This window comes from Corythoichthys intestinalis, chromosome 1 (genome assembly GCF_030265065.1).
Source record: "Corythoichthys intestinalis isolate RoL2023-P3 chromosome 1, ASM3026506v1, whole genome shotgun sequence".
NCBI lineage: Eukaryota > Metazoa > Chordata > Actinopteri > Syngnathiformes > Syngnathidae > Corythoichthys > Corythoichthys intestinalis.
Window position 1 is genome coordinate 71,646,003 of NC_080395.1, and position 24,581 is coordinate 71,670,583.

The window sequence follows — 24,581 nt, forward strand, 5'->3', positions numbered from 1 at the left end:
CAGGATCTGCCCTAAAATGAACAAGTGACTTGTAAATACCCCAAAAACAGGAAAACTGGCTGTGAATACCCTGGTTTCAGTGCCATTGACGGCATCAGACGTCCAATCCACTTATACTGTAACTTTCGTTTATTCACCCCCTCCCGGTCAAAATAAATTGGATGTCTAGCGTCGTCAATGACGGCCAATGAGTTAAGCAAGACAATGTTCTAGCTAGCAACTTGTTGGTTATTTTATTTTTTGATTATTTCTTACACCTTGTAATCTTTTCCTGGTGGGAGCATACCTTTTTTATTGGCATCACAATATATCACCATCACACCCCTATTGCCAAGTGTTGAAATTTCCCCATATTTTGTAATGTGACGTTGCCACATGTCCCTTGGTTAAGGGCAAGTCAAAAAAAATGTTCCAGAGATGAAAATATGTGTGAAAGTGAACGTAGGAGCACAGATTCTGACATTAAATTCATGATAAAGTCATGATAAAGTCCTGCGCAAGCTGGCCGAAGTCCTCGAGGCCCGTAGGCTTAAAGCTAACAACACCTGCCCGCTAACCATCACACGGGAGGATCCAGTTCATCCAGCAAGGAGGCAAGAGCCACAGCAGCAGCACCAAGCAGTGAACCCTCCTTTTCCCTAGAGGCGAGTGGAACATGGGAGCCGACTTGGACTGGCAACTCGCGTTCCCCCGAGTCATTACATTCACCAGCCTTCGGCCAGACATTGTCCTCTAGTCTGTTCCCATGAGGACAGTCATCATGGCGGAGCTAACAGTTCCGTGAGAAGAGGGGATAGACAGCGCCTTCGACAGCCTGGGGTGCTGTTGGTAGCCGGGGTCGGGCGGGGAGTGTTATGCAAGCGCCATTTTACAGTGAATGCATGAAACTGTGTTCGCCTGGGTCTCCAGGTTGAAATGCTCCTACACTTTTGACATCTTCTGCTGTTTCTTGGTGCCTTTGTCAGCTTCTTCGTTACCTATACGCGAAAAATTGAAAAAATTATTGCATATCGTGACAGGCTTAAAGCAATGCTGGAATGTTGGATTTTGTTAAGCTGCTGCAGCATCTCGAATACATTTTCAATCATTTAATTGTTGCCCGGCACCGGGATTGGCGTTGGGGTGGCGTAGGGTCGGTTGCCAACGGGCTTACACTCACATGGGATTCACACGATTCCTGGGTTCTAGGTCACAGAGCTGATTTGTGTACACTCTACCCCTCCCAGTCACTTAGGTTATAGACTTCCCCACCCCCCTCCTCTTCTTTCCCTGGTCAACAGGCCCCCCACAGAAATGCATCTAGCTGACGATAGTACCAACATATTAATAGTTAGTGTAGGCGTTCAATGTATTTCTCGTTGTTGTGTTTCTTTTCTTCTTTTCTTTTGATCCCCCATAACCCCTTCTTGTTTGCTGCTTTGTCATAATAAACGAGGTATGTTAAATGATGAATGATCACAATGGGAGTGTGTCATACTCTCAATTTGAAGCATCAAAACTGTTCAGACCAGCCGGACACTTACACTTCCATTCTCTGTGTCAAACAGCTGAACAGGACAGGTTTAAAAAAATAAACAAACAAATAAAACATTTTCAAAAATTTGAATTTCCATTTCAGCTGGCGAGGACGAGATCTCCTTCGACCCTGATGACATCATCACCAACATTGAAATGATTGACGAAGGCTGGTGGCGTGGCGTTTGCAGAGGGGCTTACGGTCTTTTCCCCGCCAATTACGTCGAAGTACGGCAATGATGTCATTGCCCGAAAAGGAGAGGATGTCAAATTGGTTCCTTTTCGCGCCTTGGTCTATTTTCTCTCCTTTCGTTTTTAGGAGTGCATCAACACTGTGCAAGACATCATAGGTCTTCTAAATCTGCATTCTTTTGCGCCTTTTTCCCATCACACCTCTAGCGGTGGCAGCACACAAACGTACCTTAGAATGACTCAACACCTCGTAAATAGAAGAAAAATATTAAGCATCGGAAGTATAAAAGTTTAGCTGCAGAGTTTGATCCATTCATTCAGATAATTTATATACAAATCACTTCTATTAGGGATTTTTTTTTTTTTTTTACCAAAGACCGAGTGTTGGCAAATGTTTCAAATGAGCGTGTTTAGGATTTAAAAATGATAACAGGGAAGAGACCAAAACATAATAATGAGATCCTCTTGTCCTTGCTTACTGTAGCCCTGATTGCTGTGTTGCACAGTTAAACTTCATTGCTAACCGTTTGTTATTGTGCGTTAAAAGAAACAAAAACAACCTTACATGCAGTATTGCTTATCTGCTTCAGTTTGGAGTTTTAAGTTGTTGAAAGATTTTTGGTGCCAGCGATGTAAATGCTTCCTTGGGCAAATTGCGAAACTGAACTACATCTCACTGTTGATCATTTTTGAAAACGAATCATGGTCACCAGTTCAAATGATTTGTGTGACTGTAAATTTGAGAATATATTTTCACTCCATTGTAGCTGTTTTTGTATTTTCAGATGTGGACAAGGGTCTTAAATTTATATTTGTTTAAATTCTTGGGGTCTTGGCATGAGGTGTGTGCTTATTGGAGATTTGGTGATATCCCTTGTCATGACTCAACGACGTGTCCTCTTACGATGGTGTGCTCATTAGAAGAAAACAAAAAAATGGTTCTCTGCAGTGGCGACATTTAAAGGTGTTATTGAAATGTTTCCCATACTCCAAGCACTACATATCTCTAACAGACTGCTGGTTGGTTGTGTACCGTAAACGGGTGTGAGTGCTTCTGCGTGCGTGCGCAGCATTCTTTTCCATCTTTTTGGGGTTTTATTATAATAAAAGTGACCTTTCAAATGAATTATTTTGTATCTGTATTTCTGTCTGCTCAAGTCACCTCACGCTTTTCTTCAATAAAGTATATCAACTGGATAGTGGTGTACAAACTACTTTGTTTCACGGATTTTTAAAGTAAAGGAAAATCGACATGTCTGAGTGCAATTGTTGGTTAGCATGCTAGCAAACATACTAAGTGTGATTTATATTACCTTAGTGTAACAAACAATAAGACGTAAAATACGAGTGCACCAGAAGAATGTTTGTGTGGGTAGAGTTGCCAAAAACTTTACTCAAGTAAATAGCCTTACTTCAAAATAATAACTCAAGTAAAAGTAAATTAGCTATCCAAATTTTTTTTTTACTGAAGTACAAGTAAAAAGTATTTGGTGAAAATAAGTAATGCGTAACATTGTGAGTAACATCAGTGTTTGATGATTAGCTTTTTTTTTTTTTTTTTTTTTTTAAACTTGTATTTTTTAATTTTTTCTCTACATAAAGTTTTTTCTTTATGAACTGTTACAATACCCAAATCATTAAATTCTGGCGAGAGAGAGAAAAAAATGCAGCCCTGGTTGTAATTTGTCCAAAGAGCATGAGTGCCCTCTAGTGGAGAAAATTGTTCCTCGTATGAAGTTTCTTCATACTTCCTATTATTTACCAGCCAACCCGAGGCCGTTGGCAATCTTCCAAATAGTGACGTATGCCCTTACAAATTGGTGACTAATCTTAAAACGTATATAGCGTGAAATATGAAACAAAATAAAACTAAATTTTTAAAAGAAGAATTTATTGGTGATATTGTAACATATAATCTGGTGAAATAAAAAAAAACTATCTTCAGCTACATCATGATTACTGAAATTTAACTGACTTTTGTTATAATTGTATGTCGCACTTTTGGCAATTTCTATCATGTCTTGATGGCTGCACTTCATGGCACTTTAGGACTTGAAGGTAGTTTGTTAGTGTGTCCAATTATAAATTAAAAAGGTCAATTGATAAAATGAACTTACCGATGCAATATTTGAGTCAGGGAACATTTCTTTTGCTAGTTATGAGAAGTGATTAGCAGTAGTTTCAGGCAAATTGTGTTCGGCAACAAATTGGCAGAATAAAATCTCCGCTTTCATCACTTTTCATTCTGCAGACTTCATCTTTATGACCAGTGTTGTTAATCTTACTTTTAGAAAAGTAATTAATTACAGTTACAAATTACCTCTCCCAAAAAGTAATTGGGTTAGTAACTCAGTTCCCTGAATGTAAGAGTAATTAGTTACTTGGTAAAGTAACTGATGTTACCTTTCATGTCTTTTTTCTTTATTTTTTTCAAAAAAAACAAAACCAAAAACACAGAAACCTTTGCTATGTTTGGAAATCATTTAAAGTTGTGAATCAACCGTTAAAGTAGTTAAAATTGCTCCCGTTTTTGCATGAGTTCCCTTCTGTCTACTTTCGACATGTGAAAGTTTTAAAACTGTTTCATCATTTAAAGATAGATTCAAGTCAAAATGTTGCCGATTTTGGAGAATTTTAGATTAAAAGTTAATTAGGTTCGCTAGGAAGGTTCACTACAACAGAGCCTTTCTGAGAAGTCTCCTGCTTTAAAATGGCGGCTGTTTACTAACGCCGTCGAGTCTCATTTCGCATGTAGTTCTATATGCATGTGATATCTAGGCGTAGATTGTAGGCTGTCGGCTACAGTCAGGAAATATTGGCGCCACCTAGCCTAGCATCGCGTTTGCTACAGCGTCACAACAAACACTCTTCTCTATCCGTGTCTGACTTTTCTCGCGTCATTCAACCAACGTAGTAACGCACATTGTCTCGTTGCCGAAACTGGGACAAAATCCTAACGGAGAAAAATAAAACGTAATGCACGAAAAACGTAGATTTTAAATGTACGGCGTACACATTTAAAAATCAGTGCTCACTTGTACAAATTGCGGCGAAACCGTACAACTTGACAGATATGCTATTATCAAGGATGTTACGGTAGCCTACATGTATTTGTATTGAACCGTTTCGGTACATGGTGCTCGGTTCGGAACGGAGGCGTACCGAACGAGTTTCTGACGTAACGTAACCCTTACTTTTCGAGGCTGTGTGTCGATCGGGTTACAGTTTCTTTGTGTATTTAATGTGTAGATTATATTTACTCCGTCTTCTCTACTATAATGAGGACCAACACAGTAGGACAGTATAACCCAGAAACGTCAACGGTGCGACAACGTGGCTGCCGCGAGAACGCAGTGAAACGCAGGCGTTAAAGTCAATCAGCCAATGCACACCAGTCGCAGTGCGGCCGCGTGTTAGATGCATCCCAGGAGCGGCTCATCACGACACATGCGAAAAGAATGGCAGAATTTATTATTTGACGCGAGACGCGAGCGTCCTGCGTCAATACTACTACCGGTAGCTATGATCAGGCAGACCGGAAGTAACTCGTGTAAAAATATGGTGGATCTGGTCGATTTTTAAACTAATATGCAATCGTAACCCACTTTTTGAGTCCATCAGATCTCTTGAGTGGTAGATCGGGGCACAGTTGACTTGTCTTTGTTGATTTACTGCTGTCTTCTCTGCTATAATAATAACCAAAACGGCCCCGTGTTCAATACAAAACCCTCCACCAAACAAAACAAGTAGGAACTAATATTCACATAGGAACTAAAGTTACACAACATAAAATATACAATATAAATGTATTAGGGCTGTCAAACGATTAAAATGTTTAATTGAGTTAATCACAGCTTAAAAATTAATTAATCGTAATTAATCGCAATTCAAACCATCTCTAAAATATGCCATATTTTTCTGTAAATTATTGTTGGAATGGAAAGATAAGACTGATGTATACATTCAACATACTGTAGCGTCGCCGGGGCTGTCATCAATGGGTTAATTTATGCACCAGCACGGGACTGTCGTTGGTGTGCTGGTGCACCGGCGCGACGCTCCGATTGGTGGACTGGATTGCGTCAGTGTATATAGTTGTTGTTGTTTTGGCATTGGTGTGGTGGCGGGAAGTTAATAAAAGAGGAAAAAGGCGCTGAGGCTCGTGTGCTGTTTTCGCGACCAAACTTCCGCTAGCAAACGCTACAATACTGTACATATAAGTACTGTATTTGTTTATTATAACAATAAATCCACAAGATGGCATTAACATTATAAACAGGGGTGCACATATTTTTTTTGCCCAGGTTCTCAGAGGAGGACCTGGAGATGTGACTTGGTCCTCATTGAGCTTGAGGGCCAACCCGCCTGATGCGATAAATTTATGACAAGCTTTACTTAGAGCCAATTAACTTTAATTAATTATATTAACAATTAATGCTTGATTAACATCAACTGGCACAACAAAATTGCCATTACTTTGGAATGTAAAGAAATAAAAAGCACCAATTCAAAATAAAGGGCATTATGCGGCTCCCACATTAACTCCAAGCCTTTTTAAAAGTGGGATGTCCTCCTCATAAGACCTTATTGAACGTGCATGTTTAGCTTTGTAAAATGCGAGCAAAAACACGTTTGTCAGTGCATGTCGCTGTTCATTACCTTTATTCCACCACTTGTCCATAGGGCGAGCGGGGTCCTGTTTGACATCGATAGTTTGCTTAATTGCCACATGCTCTGTTTTTTTCGTGCTTTTCAAAGTTTGGATGGCTGAAATTCTTTGACCCTACATAAAATGCGCTGCTCTTATCGGCGACATTGGGATTCTCACAGCACATTTTGTACCGCATTTCCGTGCGAGCATCATTTGCTTCTAGCCATGGTACCTCCTACTTTTCAGCAAAAGTCCTTTTTTTCGGTAGCTCCGGTGACGTCTCTGTCGTCTGTCTGTCTTTTGACGGGGGTGGAGGAACACGGAAGTAATTACTCAGTGTGGCCTGCCTCTTTGACATTTTGAGAAGTTATTTTCTCGTGTCTGCCGCAAATACGGTGGTCAGCCATCGGTACGCAAAAGCGTATGTAAGTCGTTGAGGGCCAGCGCGTTTGTCTACGTCCGGTCCGCATGCACGCTTGCTTGGAAACTGAAACTTCAAAGTGTCGTATGTGTCAATCATCATTTAGCCATAGACTCCAGCATCAGTTGACAAGGTAGAACGTTGAGTTGGCTTACACTGTGATAAAACTCAAACACGCTGCGTTCTAACGCCAGATTTAGGTGGCAATAGGGGGAAGGTTTTACCGCACACATGCAGGCTGGAGTGTCTTAAGATTGATTTGGTCGAGGATGCAAGGTAATTACAATATTAAATAGCACCATGCATGCACTTAGAAATGTGAAAAAAATTAATGGATAAAATTAATGTTAACTTTTGCTAAAAATATTTACGTAAAATGAACGACAACTGACTGTTTTTTGCTTTTAACCAAGAATCTAGACTGCTGTACATTCATATCTATTGAAATTTGCGATGTAAGCATTTATTTACAAGAATTTTCAACTTAAAAAGCCCTTTGTTTTGTGGCAGCCGTCGTGTTACATTTTGTATCTCTACACAATGGTGCAATTTAACCTAAATAAGTTGTGGTTGTATATAGAAAAATGTCAATTTTGCTGCTGTTCAGTCAAATTAAGTTCCTCAATTCCTCAAGTAATAAGTTTCTGATGTGAAAATTGAGTCATTTATTCGCTGTTGAAATTTTAAGTTGCAATTTTGGGCAAACTCTTATATATGTTAAAGCTCCCAATTTACCAGCCGATCTACGTTCCAACCCTGACCTATTGTCACGAGTTTGGGTCGTGACTGAAAGAACAAGATCCCTGACACAAGCGGCCGACATGAGTTTCCTCTGCAGGGTGTCCGGGCTCTCATTTAGTGATATGGTGAGAAGCTCGGTTATCCGGGAGGGACTCCTCCACGTTGAGAGGAGCCAGTTGAGGTGGTTCGGGCATCTGGTTCGGATGCCTCCTGGATGCCTCCCTGGAGAGGTGTTCCGGGCATGTCCCACCGGCGAGAGGCCCCGGGGATGACCCAGGACACGCTGGAGAGACTATGTCTCTCGGCTCCTTCAGCAGGATCCCAAGCGGAGGCGTTTGGATCCCAATCAGCACTAACCACATAGATTATACATATTTAAGAAAGTCCAATCAGCTATTAATGCCACATTATTGTTTAAAGAGTGACTCGCCAAGTACTGTCTGAAAAGTCCTTGTCGAGTTGTTTTACATTGATTTTCACAGGCCACCTAATTATTCATGTGACAACTTAAAGTATTGGTGATTTTTCCCAAAAAGTCTATTAATGGGTCTATCGTATTCCTCGTTGATTACTCTATAAGAAAAATATAACATATATGCATCTAAAATGATCCTAAACGATTTTATTAGCAATTTTAATACTCCTTTCAGCGAGGTTCCTTGGGTATGCCTACATTCACATAGCAACCAGAGTTATTATCCTACGTCACAAGCGCTTTGTATTCTGGGAGCGAGAATAGGTGTAAGGTGCGCATTTCGAGGAGAGGGCGGCCACCTGTTAAAATGTGTGCGTCCATGAACGAATGTAAGTACATCCGACTTGATTTGACGTCACAGTGTATTGTTTGTGTGTTAGCACTGCTGCTAGTCGATATAGACCCTACTCACATGACATCACAACCACGCCTCCGCGCCATATTGTCCGTCTACTCGTCGTTTTGACACATTACCACTACGTAAATTCCTCCTATTATGGCGTGTTTTTCTGCTCGTTAACATTAATAATCAAAATGGTGAAGGCGTGTGTGGCGGTTGGTTGCAATAACAGAGAAGTTAGACGGAGAAACTTGAAGTTCTACCGTATTCCGAGAGACCCGGAGAGGAGAGCGAGATGGACTGCTGCAATTCGACGAGAAAACTGGGCTCCAACACCACAGATTATGTAGTAGTCATTTTATATCTGGTAAGATGCATTTCCTATATATTTAGAGGGTTTTGGGCTGACAACCACAATTAAGATCATTGCGAGGCTAATCGCAATGATCTTAATTGTCTAAGGATCATCAGTTAAACAGGTGTGTCCAAACCTTTTGCAAAGGGGGCCAGTTTTGGTGTGGTAAAAATGCGGGGGGCTACCTTGGCTGATTTACATAGAACAATATATTTAAACAAATGTTAGCAAGCCCTTCTCTGTGTCACATTTGCTTTATTATTTTTTAAAATTCATAATTTCAACAGTCTCGTCTTTGTGGCGTTCTCTTTCGACACTCGGGCTCTTGCGAAATACTGCTGCTGTGAAATTAAACTAGCTTCAAGTTGCTATAATTTCTCGCTGCGTATCTTCCCTGTAATGTTGTCGTACATGTCAGCGTGTCTTGTTATTATCGCGTCACATCGAACTCTTTGAAAACAGCGACTGTCTCTTTGCAAATGAGGCAGACACAGTTGTTGCGTGTTTTATTGAAGAAATAATCCAATATCCACCTATCCTTGAAGCGTCGGCCATCGCAGTCAACTTTTTTTTTTTTTTTTTGATTGTCGCCATTTTAGAAATCACACAGGGTAATGTTGCGTAGAGTGCTGCTCTTAATGTTTCTCAAAGTTTTGTGAGAATACTGTAGGCCGAGTTTCTGTGGAAAAGATAGTTGTAGATATCAGGGTAGCAGATGTCAGGCAGAGAGGGCGAAGACAGCGGGTCGAAAAATATCGATTTAGGCATCAAATATGGATCTGGTGAATGGATAGACTGAAGCTTTTCCACATAACGCCTTTTATGCAACGCATCCAATGAGTTTACAGCGTCTGAAAGCACTGGGGCTTCCATGAATTGCTCTATAAACTGAACGACTAATTGAAACCATTGAGAATAGGGCTAAACAGAGACGGACAAAATGGCGGCCGGATACAGCGACACGTCATTCTGTGACGTTGGTGAGTAGGGTCTATTCTCCTAGTCACTAATCTCCTAGTGCTCCTCAGTCGGTTTTATCCCACGATTTAACAGCGTAAACGCCTGCTCGTGGATTAAAACTACTCTCCTCTTTAGCTGTCTCCTCTTTAGCTCTATCTTGCTAGCCTAGCTTATCCGAGCCATGGCTAGCCCTCTGCCCTCTCCCTCCCGTCTTTTCTGCTCAGTGTGCTGTATGTATAACGAGCACCCTGGCGCCTGCATCGAGGATAGTAGTAGTTGTAGGAAGTGTAGTTTAGTCTTAGGGCTGGAGACCAGGGTTTCTGAGCTAGAAGCACGGCTCTGCACTCCAGAGACGAAAGCTAACCCGAGCTATAGCCAGGTAGTAGCAGGGCCCGCAGGTCGTGCTTGCAGTAGTAGGAATGCTAGGGTAGTTAGCCCCACAGCGAGCCCCGTGCAGCCGGGGGAAATTAAGGACAGATTTGTGACCATACGGGGGAAGCGTTGTGGTAAATGCACAACCTTAGTGCACCAGCAGCTTCACGTCAGCAATAGGTTTGACCCCTCAGCGACACACCGGCTGAACCAGACATTCTCGTAATTGGAAGCTCCATAGTTAGAGATGTGAATCATCCGGCGGTGTCTCTCAGGTGTTACCCAGGGGCCAGAGTCGGTGACATCGAAGGAAACCTCAGGCTCTTAAACAGAGTAGGAAGAGGTTCCGCCGTATCGTGATTCACGCAGGCGGTAACGACGCCCGGCGGAGACAGTCTGACGTGCTTAAACGTAGCCTCGGTGTGTAAGCTTGCTAAGTCGATGGCTGACACCGTAGCATTCTCTGGGCCTCTGCTTAATTTGGTCAATGATGAGATGTACTCTAGGTTCTCATCATTTAACCGCTGGTTGTCTACATGGTGCCCAGAAAACAACATAGTCTTTATTGATAATTGGCGTGTGTTCTGGGGGAAGCCAGGGCTCATTCGCAGAGATGGCATTCATCCGACTTGGGATGGTGCTGCTCTCTTAACTCGAAACGTGGCCGCCAAACTTAGTCTCCCAAAGTGACACTTCAGAGTGGGGGCCCGGGCGCAGAGTTGTAGTGTAAATCACGACTCTGTTAATATTGATCACTCGCCTCTTTCCGAGCTGTCACAAATCCAACATTCAGGACAGAAGATAGAGACTGTGTCCGTGCCTCGTATAGTGAAGAGTAAAAAACATAGTACTATAGAAATGAGACCAAAGAATTTAATACATACAGTATAGCCCCCGATAGCAGTGAAAATAAAATAACTCCTAATAAACATCTAAAATGCGGATTATTAAACATCAGGTCAATTTCTCTCAAATCTCTGTTAGTTAATGATTTAATTGGGGATTATAATATTCATATTTTGGCCCTGACTGAAACTTGGCTTCAGCAGGATGACTTTGTCATACTTAATGAATCCACACCCCCAAGTCACGTGAATTTTCACACAGCTAGAAGCACGGGCCGAGGAGGAGGAGTGGCGAAAATATCACTCTCTTGTTTAGGTATGAGCCCAAAAAGTAAAGCTAATTACATTTATAACTCCTTTGAAAGTCTAGTACTATCAATTATTGATGCTAACTGGAAGAACCAAAAACCAGTTCTTTTCATAGTGGTTTACCATCCCCCTGGTCCCTACTCACCGTTTTTGTTAGATTTCTCTGACTTTTTATGAAGTATTTTGCTAAGCTGGGATAGAATTATAATTGTAGGGGATTTTAATATACATGTTGATGATGACGGCGACTTTCTTGGTAAGGCTTTTAATGACCTACTAGATGGGACTGGCTATTTCCAAAATGTAAATAAATGTAAATAAACTCATAGTCACCAGCACACCCTGGACCTGATTTTAACGTACGATACGGACATTAGTGATCTTATTGTCCATCGCCATAACCCCGAACTGTCCGATCATTTTGTAATTACATTTCAGTTTGTACTTCAAGGTAATCCTTCACTAGTGAATAAAACTCAGATGAAAAGTACATTATGTGATCTCTCTGTTTCAGAGTATAAACAGATAATTCAGCCACTATTTGCCTTCATGTCGTCTGATTATGAAGGAAAAATGTCTGGCCTTGCTGTTAATGACGAGTTTGTTGATAGTGTAATGTTTACATTACGAACTTCTCTCGATGTAGTCGCTCCCCCCAAGTTAAAGTTTGTCAGGCCGAGATGAGCTTCTCCTTGGTATAATGGTGAAACACGTTCTCTTAAACAATCAGCACATAAATTAGAAAGATTTTGGCGCCGTTCCAACACAGAGCACACTCTCTCTGCCTGGAAAAACAGTTTAGTGGCCTATAAACAGGCCTTGCGTACGACTAAAACCAGATATTACTCATCCTTAATAGATGAAAACAAGAATAATCCTAGGTTTCTGTTCAGCACTGTAGCAAGGCTGACAAACAGTCACAGCTCAGTAGAAGCTTCTCTCCCACCCACTCTTAGCTGTGATGACTTCCTAAATTTTTTTAACAATAAAATCTCAACTATTAGAAATAAAATAAATGAATTACTTCCAACGATTAGGTCTGACAAAGCGCAGACTGAAAATTCAGAATCTCCTATATACCCCTCAATAATATTAAATAACTTCACCACTGTAGACCAAATAGATGTATCTTCGATCATTACGTCCTCCAAATTATCAACGTGCTTCCTAGACCCAATCTCAACCAAACTTTTTAAAGAGACCCTGCCTCTAACTATTGATATTATCCTAAATATAATAAATACCTCATTAGTTACTGGCCAAGTGCCTCAATCCTTTAAATATGCTATTATTAAACCACTCTTGATGAAAAAACCTACTCTTGAGCCTGACATCTTGGCCAATTATAGACCTCTATCTCTAATTTACCCTTTCTCTCCAAAGTCTTTGAAAGAGTGGTAGTTAAACAACTCTGTCAGCACCTACAGAACAATAGTTTATTTGAACATTTCCAGTCTGGCTTTCGAGCTCATCATAGCACTGAAACTGCATTAGTCAAAGTAACTAACGACTTGTTACTGGCCGCTGACGATGGATTAGTCTCGATCCTGGTTCTGTTGGACCTGAGTGCAGCCTTTGACACAATCGACCATAATATCTTACTGCAGAGACTAGAATGTGACATTGGCATTAGAGGAGCAGCCCTCTGCTGGTTTAAATCATATTTATCTAATAGGTACCAGTTTGTCAATGTAAACCAGCAATCATCACCGTACTCTAGAGTCAGTTATGGTGTGCCACAAAGGGTCGGTCCTCGGGCCCATCTTGTTTTCGCTGTATATGCTTCCTTTAGGCAATATCATCAGAAAACATAACATTAATTTCATTGTTATGCTGACCTCACACAACTGTATTTTTCAAATAAACCTGAGCAGATCAGGCAAGTGGATAAACTAAGCACCTGCGTCTGAGATATAAATACCTGGATGAGCCCTAATTATCTTCTACTTAACCCTGAAAAGACAGAAGTCCTTATAATAGGCCCAAAAAGTGTGAGAGACTCTTTAACTGCCCAGATAGTCACTGTAAACGATGTAAGTGTAGCCTCCAGCACCACAGTTAAAAACCTAGGAGTTCTACTTGACCCAGACTTATCATTTAAAGCTCATATTAAACAAACCTGCTGAACGGCCTTTTTTCACCTGCGCAACATAGTCAAAATTAGAAATATTTTATCTAAAAACGATGCAGAAAAATTAACTCACGCGTTCGTTACATCTAGATTGGATTACTGTAACTCCCTACTTGCAGCTTGTCCTAAAAGTTCTCTAAAAGGTCTTCAGCTAGTCCAGAACGCAGCAGCAAGACTTTTAACAGGAACTAATAGAAGAGAGCACATCACCCCTGTGCTCCAGACGCTTCACTGGCTTTCAGTCGAGTTTAGAATTAAATTTAAAATCCTCCTTCTTACATTTAAGACCATTAACGGGTTGGGACCATTTTATCTCACCGTTGTTCTGGTTCCATACCACCCCAACAGAACACTCCGTTCTCAGAATGCAGGTCTACTGGTAGTTGCCAGGGTTTCTAAAAGTAAAGTCGGAGCTAGAGCCTTTAACCACCAAGCTCCTGTTTTATGGAATCAGCTTCCAGCTAGTATTAAAGAAGCCGAGACAGTCTGTACATTTAAGATTAGACTAAAAACGTTCCTATTCGACAAAGCTTATGGTCAGGCTAGTTGAAATCGGACTAGACTCACAGCTTAGCTGCACTAGAAGCCATAATGCTGGGGGAAGTACAGCCACTGAGTCCTATCTCCTTTTCCTTACTCTACCTACCACTTGTTTTACTTTATTTCTATTTTCTAATTTTAATATCTAGTTTACTCTTCATCACTAGTCACCCGGTGTCCCCTTTCCCCCCTCCCCTCTGGGGAGGAGCTATTTTTGAGCTGCAGCCTCCTGACTATCCGGACCCCTGGCTGGATGGACGACCTCGTTGACACCCCCCCCCCGTCTCATCTGACTAGATGGACCTCTTCCTGTTCCCTTACTCTCTTGCATCTTTACAAACTGTAACTCTGTCTGCTAATTCCCATTAGCAGTCCTGTCTATCCGTCCTGGGAGTGGATCTCTCCTGACTATGGTACTCCCCAAGGTTTCTCATTTCTCCCAAAGAGTTTTTGGAGTTTTTCCTTGCCGACATGGAGGGTCTAAGGATGGGGGATGCCCAGGACTTGACCTTTATTTATTTCATCTGCTTTTTCTGACTGTGTATCATATTGCCTCTGCAAAGCCCTTTGAGACAACGTGTTGTGATATAGGGCTATGCATATAAAATTGAATTGAGTCAGTGTAAAGTGCTTAGTTTTCGCCACTTTTATGGCCAAGATGACCACACGTGCACGCAGCGCGCACTCGCACCCCGCCACCTTTGTGTTCATTATACTGCGCGAGTATGTATGTGTGTCACGTGACTCAGAGTGAGAGTGGGCGGTGATCTGGCCTTTTTGTAATTGGCAAAATGTGGAGAAGTTATCCTTCTGGAAGCACAAAAAGAAAGAAAAAAAAAGCAGAAGAGGAGAAAAGGAAGCAAGAGTGTACTATGTTTTAAGTCGTAATGTAGTAGAAGCACTGCAGACAGTAGTAGTAGTAGTATTTTGTGTCCTAAACCAATTAACTGCCTTGACTTGTTGTAACTAGCTTGTTAGCATTTGCTAACAGCATTGCAGCATGCTAGCATTTCTACATAAAATCAGTGTTTAGAATCAACATTCACACACATTTTCTTCTGGGAATTGTTTCAGAAGGTGTCAGTCTCCCCCAGGGCAGCTGTGGTTACAACAGAAGCTTACATCCACTGAGTGTGGAGTGAATGAATAATGCAATGGGGAGGGGGGCACTTTGAGTGTCCTAAAAAGCGCTCTATGAGAGCGAGGTGTTATTAGACTTTTATTAAATATTTTATTGCTCCAAGTCCAACTGTCCCCCTTACTTGCACACGCTCAAAGGGCCCCATGTTGCTTGTTGCCTACGCCTCTGATCCCAAGGACAAGTATTCTGCGTCGAGGAGTGGGGCAAACTTTTTCCTCAGTTAGAATATGCATTTTTGTTGGTAAATTTGGTTTAATGAGTAAAACAATGTTAATTTTTGTTGTTTGCCTGCTATCAAAGCACTTTCATTTGCAATAAAGAAAAACAAGATCAGACATTACTATGTGAACATTTATTAATAAAGGACTGAATATTTAATGGGGTGTTCTAATTTTTTTACATGACTGTAAGAGTTGCAATATTTCCAAGCCTCCTAGGCCACTGTGACATCCGATCGCATCGGCACGCAAACAGGTAAGTGAGAGGACAACCACAATAGTGCAATGTTATATTTATTTCTTACAGTGACTTTTGGTTGCCATACAAGAATTCTTGAGGACTTTGGGGCGGTGGGGAATGAAGAGTGCACTTACAGGAAAATTCTCTCTATTCATTTCATTAATTAGTTGACTCTATGATGATTTTTCGAAGCACAAAATTACAGCAACATAGAAAAACATGAACACAAGTCTTTTTGCACAAATTGCCCAAAACATCTTAGTCTATAGAAAGACAAAGAATAAAATCTAATCATGAAACTAAAATAAGTTAAGAAAAAGACAGTATGGGTTACCCAAATGTTGACCAATGAGATTAGTGGGAGCAGCTTTAAAAAGAGGGGGTGGGATGTGGCTTTAGTGAGCCAGGTTTGTCCTAAACATGGCTGGTGAAACCCTTAGAAGATTCTTACTACATCTACTCAGCTCTACATTTTCACACAGAACACTGTTTAGTGAGCTTTTGACCCACTGAGTGGAAAGAACAGCCACCAAAACTCATTTTTTGGGGGGTGGATTTATTTAAGTGTACATTTCTTTACTAAGGTGGTCTGCAGACATATACCAAAAAATGTATATATTTTTTTCTCTCACAACACACAATTTGCTCTCTTGAGTCTGGGATTTTTCAGAAAATATCAGATAGGCAAGTCGCGGTCAGAAGATACCTGGTTTGAGTGGTCACTTGATTGGCCAACCTATCTGAAATCTACCACATTAGTAGACTTGCATCTAGGCAACAGTTCATTGAAATACAGACATAAGCATAACGTGATATGTCACTTTAAAATGGGAAAAGAAAACACAACAAAGGAGATTCATTCAGAATAAATATTGCTTCTTACATAACCCATAAATCTAATGATAATATCAACCGTTGTATCTATATAGTATTTCTGTATTTGGCAAATCACACACCAGTGTCGAACATATATATATTTTTTGAAGATAATCTCTATAAAATGTCATAGAACTCTATACAAATTTTTTGAAAAATACTGTGCTTTTCGACCCCTGCTGACACATCACTATTTGTTTGAAAATAAGTTACAGGTTTATAGCAGCATTGTCCCGTGCCAGCTTCTCTGCCACTAATGTTCACAGAACACAAAGCGTGTCGGAGTTTTCATAGAATAACCCACCAAAAGCTGGGCCGTGGCCGCTGACATAAACCAGACGAGTCCGCTTATCTCGAAAACTACGTTGCACACATTGGGCGTTCAGATGTATTAAATCACACAGAGAGCCGAGAGAATTGGCTTAAAGATGCAAAATTGCCAACCCAAAGTACAGTGGTAGGAAGAAGTATCTGAACCGAATGGAATTTCTCACATTTCCGCATAATATCACAATCAAATGTGATCTGATCTTTGTCAAAATCACACAGATAAAAAAAAACTGCTTTAACTAAAACCACCCAAACATTTATAGGTTTTCATATTTTATTGAGGATAGTATGCAAACAATGACAGAAGAGGGAAAATAAGCAAGTGAACCATCACATTTAATATTTTGTGGCCCCACCCTTTGGCAGCGATAACTTAAACCAGACACTTCCTGTAGCAGCAGGTCAGTCTGGCACATCGATCAGGACTAATCCTGGCCCATTCTTCTCTACAAAACTGCTATAGTTCAGTCTGATGTCTGGCATGAATCGCTGTCTTTAGGTTATGCCACACAATCTCAATGGGGTTCAAGTCTGGACTTTGAGTTGGCCACTCCAGAACATGTATTCTGTTCTTTAGAAACCATTCTGAAGTTGATTTAATTCTGTTTTGGATCATTGTCTTGTTGCAGCATCTATTCTCTTTTTAGCTTCAACTATCTGACAGACGGCCTCAGGTTTTCCTGCAAAACATCCCAATAGAATTTTGAATTCATTCTTCCATGAATGATTGCAAGTTGTCCAGGCCGAGGCAGCAAAACAGCCCCATATCATGATGCTCCCTCCACGATGCTTCACAGTGGGGATGATGCGTTGATGTTGGTGAGCTATTCCATTTTTCCTCCACACTGTGCTGCGCTGTGTGTTACTCCCAAACAATTCAACTTTGGTTTCATCAGTCCACAAAATATTTTGCCAAAACCTCTTTGGAGTGTCCAAGTGCCTTTTTGCGAACATTAAACGAGCAACAATGTTTTTTTTAGACAGCAGTGGCTTCCTCCGTGGATTCCTCCCATGAACACCATTCTTGGCCATAGTTTTACATATAGTTGATGTGTGCACAGAGATACTGGAGTGTGCCAGTGATTTCTGTAAGTCTTTAGCAGACACTCTAAGTTTCTTTTTTTACCTCTATGAGTATACTGCGCTGAACTCTTGGCGTCATCTTTGTTGGACAGCTAGTCCTTGGGAGAGAAGCAACAGTGCCAAATTCTCTCCATTTGTAGACAACTTCTCTGACTGTCGATTGATGAACATCCAGACTTTAGAGATGGTTTTTTATCCTTTCCCAGCCTTATACAAATCAACAATCCTTGGTCACAGGACTTCAGGTAGCTCTTTTGACCGAGCCATGCTGGACATCAGACAATGCTTCTCATCAAGACAATTATTACCAGGTGTAAGAATGATAATTGTTTGGGTGGTTTTAGTTAAAGCAGACACTGTTTTTTCATCTGTGTGATTTTGACAATGATCAGATCACATTTTATGGTGATTTTATGCAGAAATGTGAGAAATTCCAAAAGGTTCAGAAACATTGCACCTTACCTAAGGCATCCTCTCCGGGAAGTGGACACCGCTTTTGCCTTTAAATCAGAGAAGGAACCTTCCTTGGCTTGTTTCTACTCCAGAGTCTTTTTACATTTCTATACATGCACTCAATTAAAAACCCTTTTAAAAGACTCTTATATACACATTTTGACACCGGATTGGGCTTCGACCTCCCGTGGCAGTACCATTACTGTAGAATAAAATACAACACCGTTATATTACTTTTGATCAATTTCTCCAATCCATGCAGATGAAAACATCTACCGTCACTTCTTTCTTAGTTCTTCAAGGGCAAGGACACGAGTGTATGAATGTGTGTTAACACTCTTTCAGCATAACCCCCTCAGCCTAGCAAGGGATACTTAATAGCATACCGCATAAATGTTATTTTTAGACCATGACGTTGCCATCGTAACCCGGAAGTGGGTCATCATAGACACGCCCTCGCACATAATCCATGTTATTTCTGGTTGTTTTCTCCGGTAATCTTTCAAAAAAAAAAGAACATGCCGAGTAAACACTGCTGCTATGGAACTTGTAAAAACGACTCTAAACATTACGACATATGAAGGATGTTTTCTTCATACATTTACCAAAACCAAAAACTCGGAGGAAAAAATGTGACGAATGGATCAATTTCCGCGGACGTTCAAAAGACCAGCTTAACGCCAGCAAGGTGAGGCCATTCACATTTCATATGCAGTAAACATTTTGTTGGGGGCCATGGTCCTACAGAGGACGAAGATGTAAGCCATACTGATATGTTGACTTATTTTTTCGCGTGGCGTTTTGTCGTGCTGCTTCTGTCTGACAATGAATGACCTGGAAAAAACTAAAATGGTATCTGAATGCCACTGTTGTTACCTTTCCTGTTGTAAAAAACAACTTTAGTAAGGGGAAAGTGGAAATAAATTATAGAATTAAGATTTGTTATTAATGAAAAAATTAAAAGTGTTCGTTGGCTGTCACTGATTAGCATTTGAGATCACTACACAAAAATAGCAATGTGAATTACCCCCTGAACGGTCAGAGACGTAAGACAACCAGAGGATATAATATATAAGAAAGACAGGGCATATGGTGGTAAAAGATTGTTGAAACAGGAGAATGTCATTGTCAGTGGCGTAAAAAAAAGCTACCGCTGGATAAGGTCGGCTATTTTTCTTGTCTTTCAGCTCTCGACACTCAAGCCATCTCTTTAACAGAACATTTGTATTTTCTTCCACATCTTTACCAGGGAATTTGGCACCAAGGACATCATTTTCGGACAGAATTGGTAGGTTTAGCTCAGTAAACATCTCATTAGTACTCTATTTCCATCATAGGGGGAGTTTGACTTTTGGGACGGCGGGGCAAAACATGTTGATAACCCCGAAACGCAGTGTCAGCAATACAATTAACTTACAAGAATATTTATAATAACAGGTCTAAAATGAGCAATTTTTTGTTTCCCATCATTCTTAAAGGGGATTCTAAATCAGGCTGCTTAACCTATACTTTTTGCCAAGATCGTCATACATTGAATATGGTACGCCCGCCGGTGTCGTGCCAATGTAGTTACTCCAGTTACTGGTTGGACAAAAAATAACTTTTTACTACATCAAATTTACTTTGTTGCATATTTTAAACCCTCTTAATGTGGAACACTTCCATTGACGAAGGCATCGCAAGCGTAGATTTTCAGAAGTATCTTTGACTCCAGTTCCCAAAAGTCATTCCGCCACAATCCTGTGATTTTTTTTTTTTTTTGACTCTTCCAAGCATTATGATCTCCTTGGATGTCAAACTGAATGCCTGATATGCTAAATAAAAGGCTGATGCCTTTGAATTTACATCAGCTAAAATGACTGAAATTGTGAAACACGCTATAAGTCGACCGTTCAACATCATCTTGGTTGTTTCGTTTTAAATCATAAACGCTCATAAAGTTTCAAACACATCTGTGCCTATGCTGTACAAACGAGATAATAATATTTCTACCCCCCCTGAGGTTCCTTTCCATTTTTCTTCTTCTTCTTCAACATGCATCTCCCCTTATAAACCCTCAATTGATCAGTCAGTGTTCCTTGAAGAGCTCTAATGAAATCTACTTTGTGTCAAATGAGGTTAACACTGCAGTGATACACAAAGCTGCTCAGTGGAGGAAATTACTGTTGAAAAAGTGAAGCTACAGCCATAGACTTAAAAAATCTATTAACCTGACACTTCGTCATTCTTTGCGCGACACCTTTTCAGAGGGGGCCGGGCTTCATTTAGTAATAGCCGAAGACGGCACACGCTCATGTCAGATTTACGCTTGGATTTACATATGATTGGATTTAACTACGAAAGCTGTACCGCATACAAACAGTAAGGATTGTCTCAGGAGTGATTTGTTCGAGGATTCAAGGTAAATACTATATTTTTCGTACCATGCATGTGTGATAGAGCTTTTATTCGAAGGAATTTTCTTCTTTGTTAACACATGGAACTGACTAGCCTCATAGTTGGCAATATTTATGCGAAATACATGCTAACTGCACGGTTTCTTTGCTTTGAACCAAGAATCAAGGCTGTTTTACGTCTATATCTATGAATAATTCGGGGATTTAAGTATTTATTCACAAGAATTTTCGCCAGAAAAGGTCCTTTTACGCCAGGCGGCCGCTAGCCTCATTCGCTACCATAGTAGCATGTTACTTCGTCAATATACGTAAAATAACGCTAACTGTACGGTTTATTTGCTTTTAACCAAGAATCTAGGCTGTTTTACGTCCATATCTATGAAGAATTCGGGGATTTAAGCATTTATTGACAAGAATTTTTGCCAGAAAAGCTCCTTTTACGCTAGGTGGCTGCTAGCCTCATTCGCTGACATAGTAGCACGGTACTTCGTCAATGTACGTAAAATAAATGCTTACTGTACTGTTTCTTAGCTTTTAACCAACAATCGAGGCTGTTTTACGTCCATATCTATAAAGAATTCGGGGATTTAGGCATTTATTCACAGGAATTTTCGCCAGAAAAGCTCCTTTCACGCCAGGCGGCCGCTAGCCTCATTCGCAAACATAGTAGCATGGTACTTCATCAATATACGTAAAATCAATGCTAACTGTACGGTTTCTTAGCTTTTAACCAAGAATTGAGACTGTTGTACGTCCATATCTATGAAGAATTCGGGGATATAAGCATTTATTCACAAGAATTTGCGCCAGAAAAGCTCTGTTTATGCCAGGCGGCCGCTAGCCTCATTCGCTAACAGTATATAATGTATAATGTAGGGTGACCAAACGTCCTCTTTTGCCCGGACAAGTCCTACTTTCACGTAGTATCCTCGTGGTCCGGGCGGGTTTTATAAATTCATAAAAATGTCCGGTTTTTATGATTTTTCACGGGACCAATTTGAAGAGAATCCCTCCGGCCGCTGGGTGGCAGCGCCTGCCTGCGATGACATGGCTCCTAGTAGTAGGGAGGGAAGGAGTAGTTCTTCTTGTTTTTGTTGCCAGTTTACCCCTATCATGAGGCATTACCGCCATCTACTGGGTTGACGATTTGGCCACAACGCCTGAAGTTTTTTATGATAAATACGTATATAATGGCAACTGTTGACCTCTGCCGGAGCTTTGACTGTAAAATCCCGTTTGGTGTCGCATCGTTGCGCTGCCGATGATTGTAAACTTTTATAGCAAAGTTTGATTTTTGCCTCAGCTAGCCATCAGTAAGCTAAACCACGCTAGGCATGATGGGAAACATAGTTTTGAACTGCTACGTTTGGAAACATGCTGGTTGAATAGTTTGTCAGTTTATTTCGGTTTTTGTTTGTGTCCAATCTAGAACATTGAATAAGAATATCAATTGAATGGGAATAACAATTTGTCAAGGACAATTGTTGTGATAGTAATGTTTAGTTGGCACATAGCCTACTGTGTTTTTTTGGTTTTTTTTAAAGTCATTATTTATTTTTATGTTTTTTCAAACTGCATTTGTCCATCTAGAGTGAAGGGGCACACTTTAAATATATTAAAGTGACATAGGCATCTTTGAGTGAACCTCGAGCAAAATTCAAGTATCTTGAGGCCAGGCTGAGTGTCCTCTTTTTTGGAAATCAAAATATGGTCACCCTAGTATAATGATAATAAAGGGATATTCTATTCTATAATAAGTTGTGATTGTATATAGAATGTATTAATTATCTAATTACATAGTATTATTTATGATTGATTCTGCATGGTTTCTTCAAGTATTAAGTTTCTGATGTTAAATTGAGTGATTTATTAGCTGTTGAAAACTTAGTAAATAAGAAAAATAAATAAATAAATAAAGTTGCTATTTTGGTCAAAAACCTATATGATTAGTTAAATATTGCTATTGATCCTGAAAATATAGGTGATTATCTCTGCATTTGGTGATTTTTGTGCACCTAGTGTAAAATCTGAGACTTTTACAGCCATTCTAAGTTGTGTTATAGTTATAAAGAAAATAATTTATCGGGATTTTATAAGGGAACGACTTTGAATTTTTTTATGCTGCTCATGGCTAAGGTAGGTGCCTGTTTTGCTTTTAGGTCGGTAGCAGCTATGGTTTTGTAAATATTTGAATTTGAAGTTTTTGAAAATAGGCCCTCTACGAATCGGCCCCGTTTCCCGTGTCATGTCAATAGGTTATGAAGTCTATGCTCTAGCTTCTGTATAGGGAATGTTTATCACCCACCCGCACAATCAAGCACACACAAACAAAGCAAGATATGATAAGGTCCCCTTTTGTTGTCAGACAAGCTGACTTGACTTCATCCAGAAGATGGAACGCTTCAATATGTTTAAGTTTAACGGTATCACTATGGGTGCTGGCTTTTGGCAATGCAGACCACCTCCATCCACACTAAACTCCCTCAGGAGAAGGCGGTGACACTGACGGAGTGTGTACTCATGCTTCGTGTGTCTGTGAAGAAGAGCGTTTCCTTCTTACTCATTGATTCATGTGCATTTAGTGTTATGTGCTTGTTGTGTTCACCGGATAGTCATATTCCTATGTGAGCTAGCTTTTCTCGATTTGACAAAAACAGGTGAAAAGCATAAGTGGTTCTCTACAACTTTTGATGCATCCAGAAATATAACTCCAGTTGGACTCTAGTGAAGAAATATTCTCATATTAATCTCTAGCAAAGATAGAAAAGGGTCAAAAGAAGAGAAAAAAAACCACCAGCTCAGCTGGTTTTCACGCACCCGCACAGGGGGCACGGGAAAAAGGTCTGTTGTATTCCAAAACTGCAGTTGGTTCTCATGTGAAATCGATTACTTCCACAGTTGAGGATGCACAGACAGTCCGTTCTGCTGTCCTCTCCCTCGCCACTTTCCTCCGATGTTATAGGGCTGCAAGATCGAGGCTGACCTGGGAGTGCTGAGGTGAGGATGACTGAGGACAAGAAAGGCTTGGACAAAACATCCCGGACGGAGCATATGAAGAGATTGGTGAGCTCGAGATCTAAGTAAGTGCTCCGAGCGTGACCTTATCTGTCCTGCAGCAGCTTGAGGGCCCTCTCGATGTTCATGCGGTGGCCCACCCTCGTGACGCCCAGGTCTATCAAGTCCTCTTTTTGCAAGGAGGGCAGGTGTGCACCCTCGATTTCATTATCCAGGAAAGCGTCTCTGTGCTCGCCCAGGTGAAGGCTCTCCAGCCAGTCGGCTACGTCGTATTTGCTCCACAGCTCCACTGGTTTGGAGGCGAAGGGCTTCCCCGATGCCGCCACCGCCTGCATGAGAGTCAGCGGCGACGGCGAACGCGAGCTCCCGCTCCCTCCGCATGACGAGCTCAAACTGTAACCCCCGCCGCTGCCCATGGGCGGGGTGGGCAGGCCGAAGACGTCCGTGAGGGTGGGAGACACCGAGGGCGGCAGTGAGGAGCAAGGGGTGAGGGAGGAAGCCGAGTCTGGAGGGCTGCACGGGTGCGTCTGAGGAGGAAGGCTGCTCGGAGGCGTGGAGGCGGCGGCGGCGTTGTTCCGCATTCCTGAGTCATCGGAGTGGGGCCTGAGGGAGCAGAGAGGTTGGAGGGTAAGCAATATTCTTCAAATATGACCACAACTAGTCACACTACGTCTGTGAACAGCACACAGGTCAGTGGCATTTTAGTACAGAAAGATAATGGTGGGACTAGGTCACTACCCACTAAACTAACACATTTACAGTTTTATATGCATTACTTCCAAAGGTTACCTGAGATTAGAACACGGGTTTAGGTTTGCATAGGGATGATAGGGACATAACACTACTAACTTTTCAGGATGCTGAAATTGTCCCCACCAACTTTTAAGCAGCCCTATTTGCATTATATAATGGCTTCTGTTATATAGGTCATTTAGATAGTCTTCCCATATGTTGTAAGGATAGAATTGACCTGACCATTAT

At 41.0% G+C, this 24,581-nt stretch overlaps 2 protein-coding genes across 4 annotated transcripts in view; one reads left to right on the forward strand and one right to left on the reverse strand.

Annotated features, from left to right (window-relative positions):
* LOC130917248 (src substrate cortactin-like) overlaps positions 1-2,075 on the forward strand; it is a 65,210-nt gene extending 63,135 nt beyond the window's left edge. Inside the window, exon 15 of the mRNA XM_057838468.1 lies at positions 1,619-2,075. Coding sequence (XP_057694451.1) covers positions 1,619-1,755 — 137 coding nt within the window. The 3' untranslated portion in view covers positions 1,756-2,075. The remainder of the gene's footprint in view (positions 1-1,618) is intronic.
* A 13,119-nt stretch (positions 2,076-15,194) lies between these two features.
* LOC130917256 (SH3 and multiple ankyrin repeat domains protein 2-like) overlaps positions 15,195-24,581 on the reverse strand; it is a 525,263-nt gene continuing 515,876 nt past the window's right edge. For 2 of the 3 annotated variants that reach the window (XM_057838487.1, XM_057838477.1), the window contains one exon: positions 15,195-24,203. In XM_057838487.1, the coding sequence (XP_057694470.1) occupies positions 23,687-24,203 (517 nt within the window). In that variant the 3' untranslated portion in view covers positions 15,195-23,686. The remainder of the gene's footprint in view (positions 24,204-24,581) is intronic. The other variant, XM_057838497.1, reaches the window with a different exon arrangement.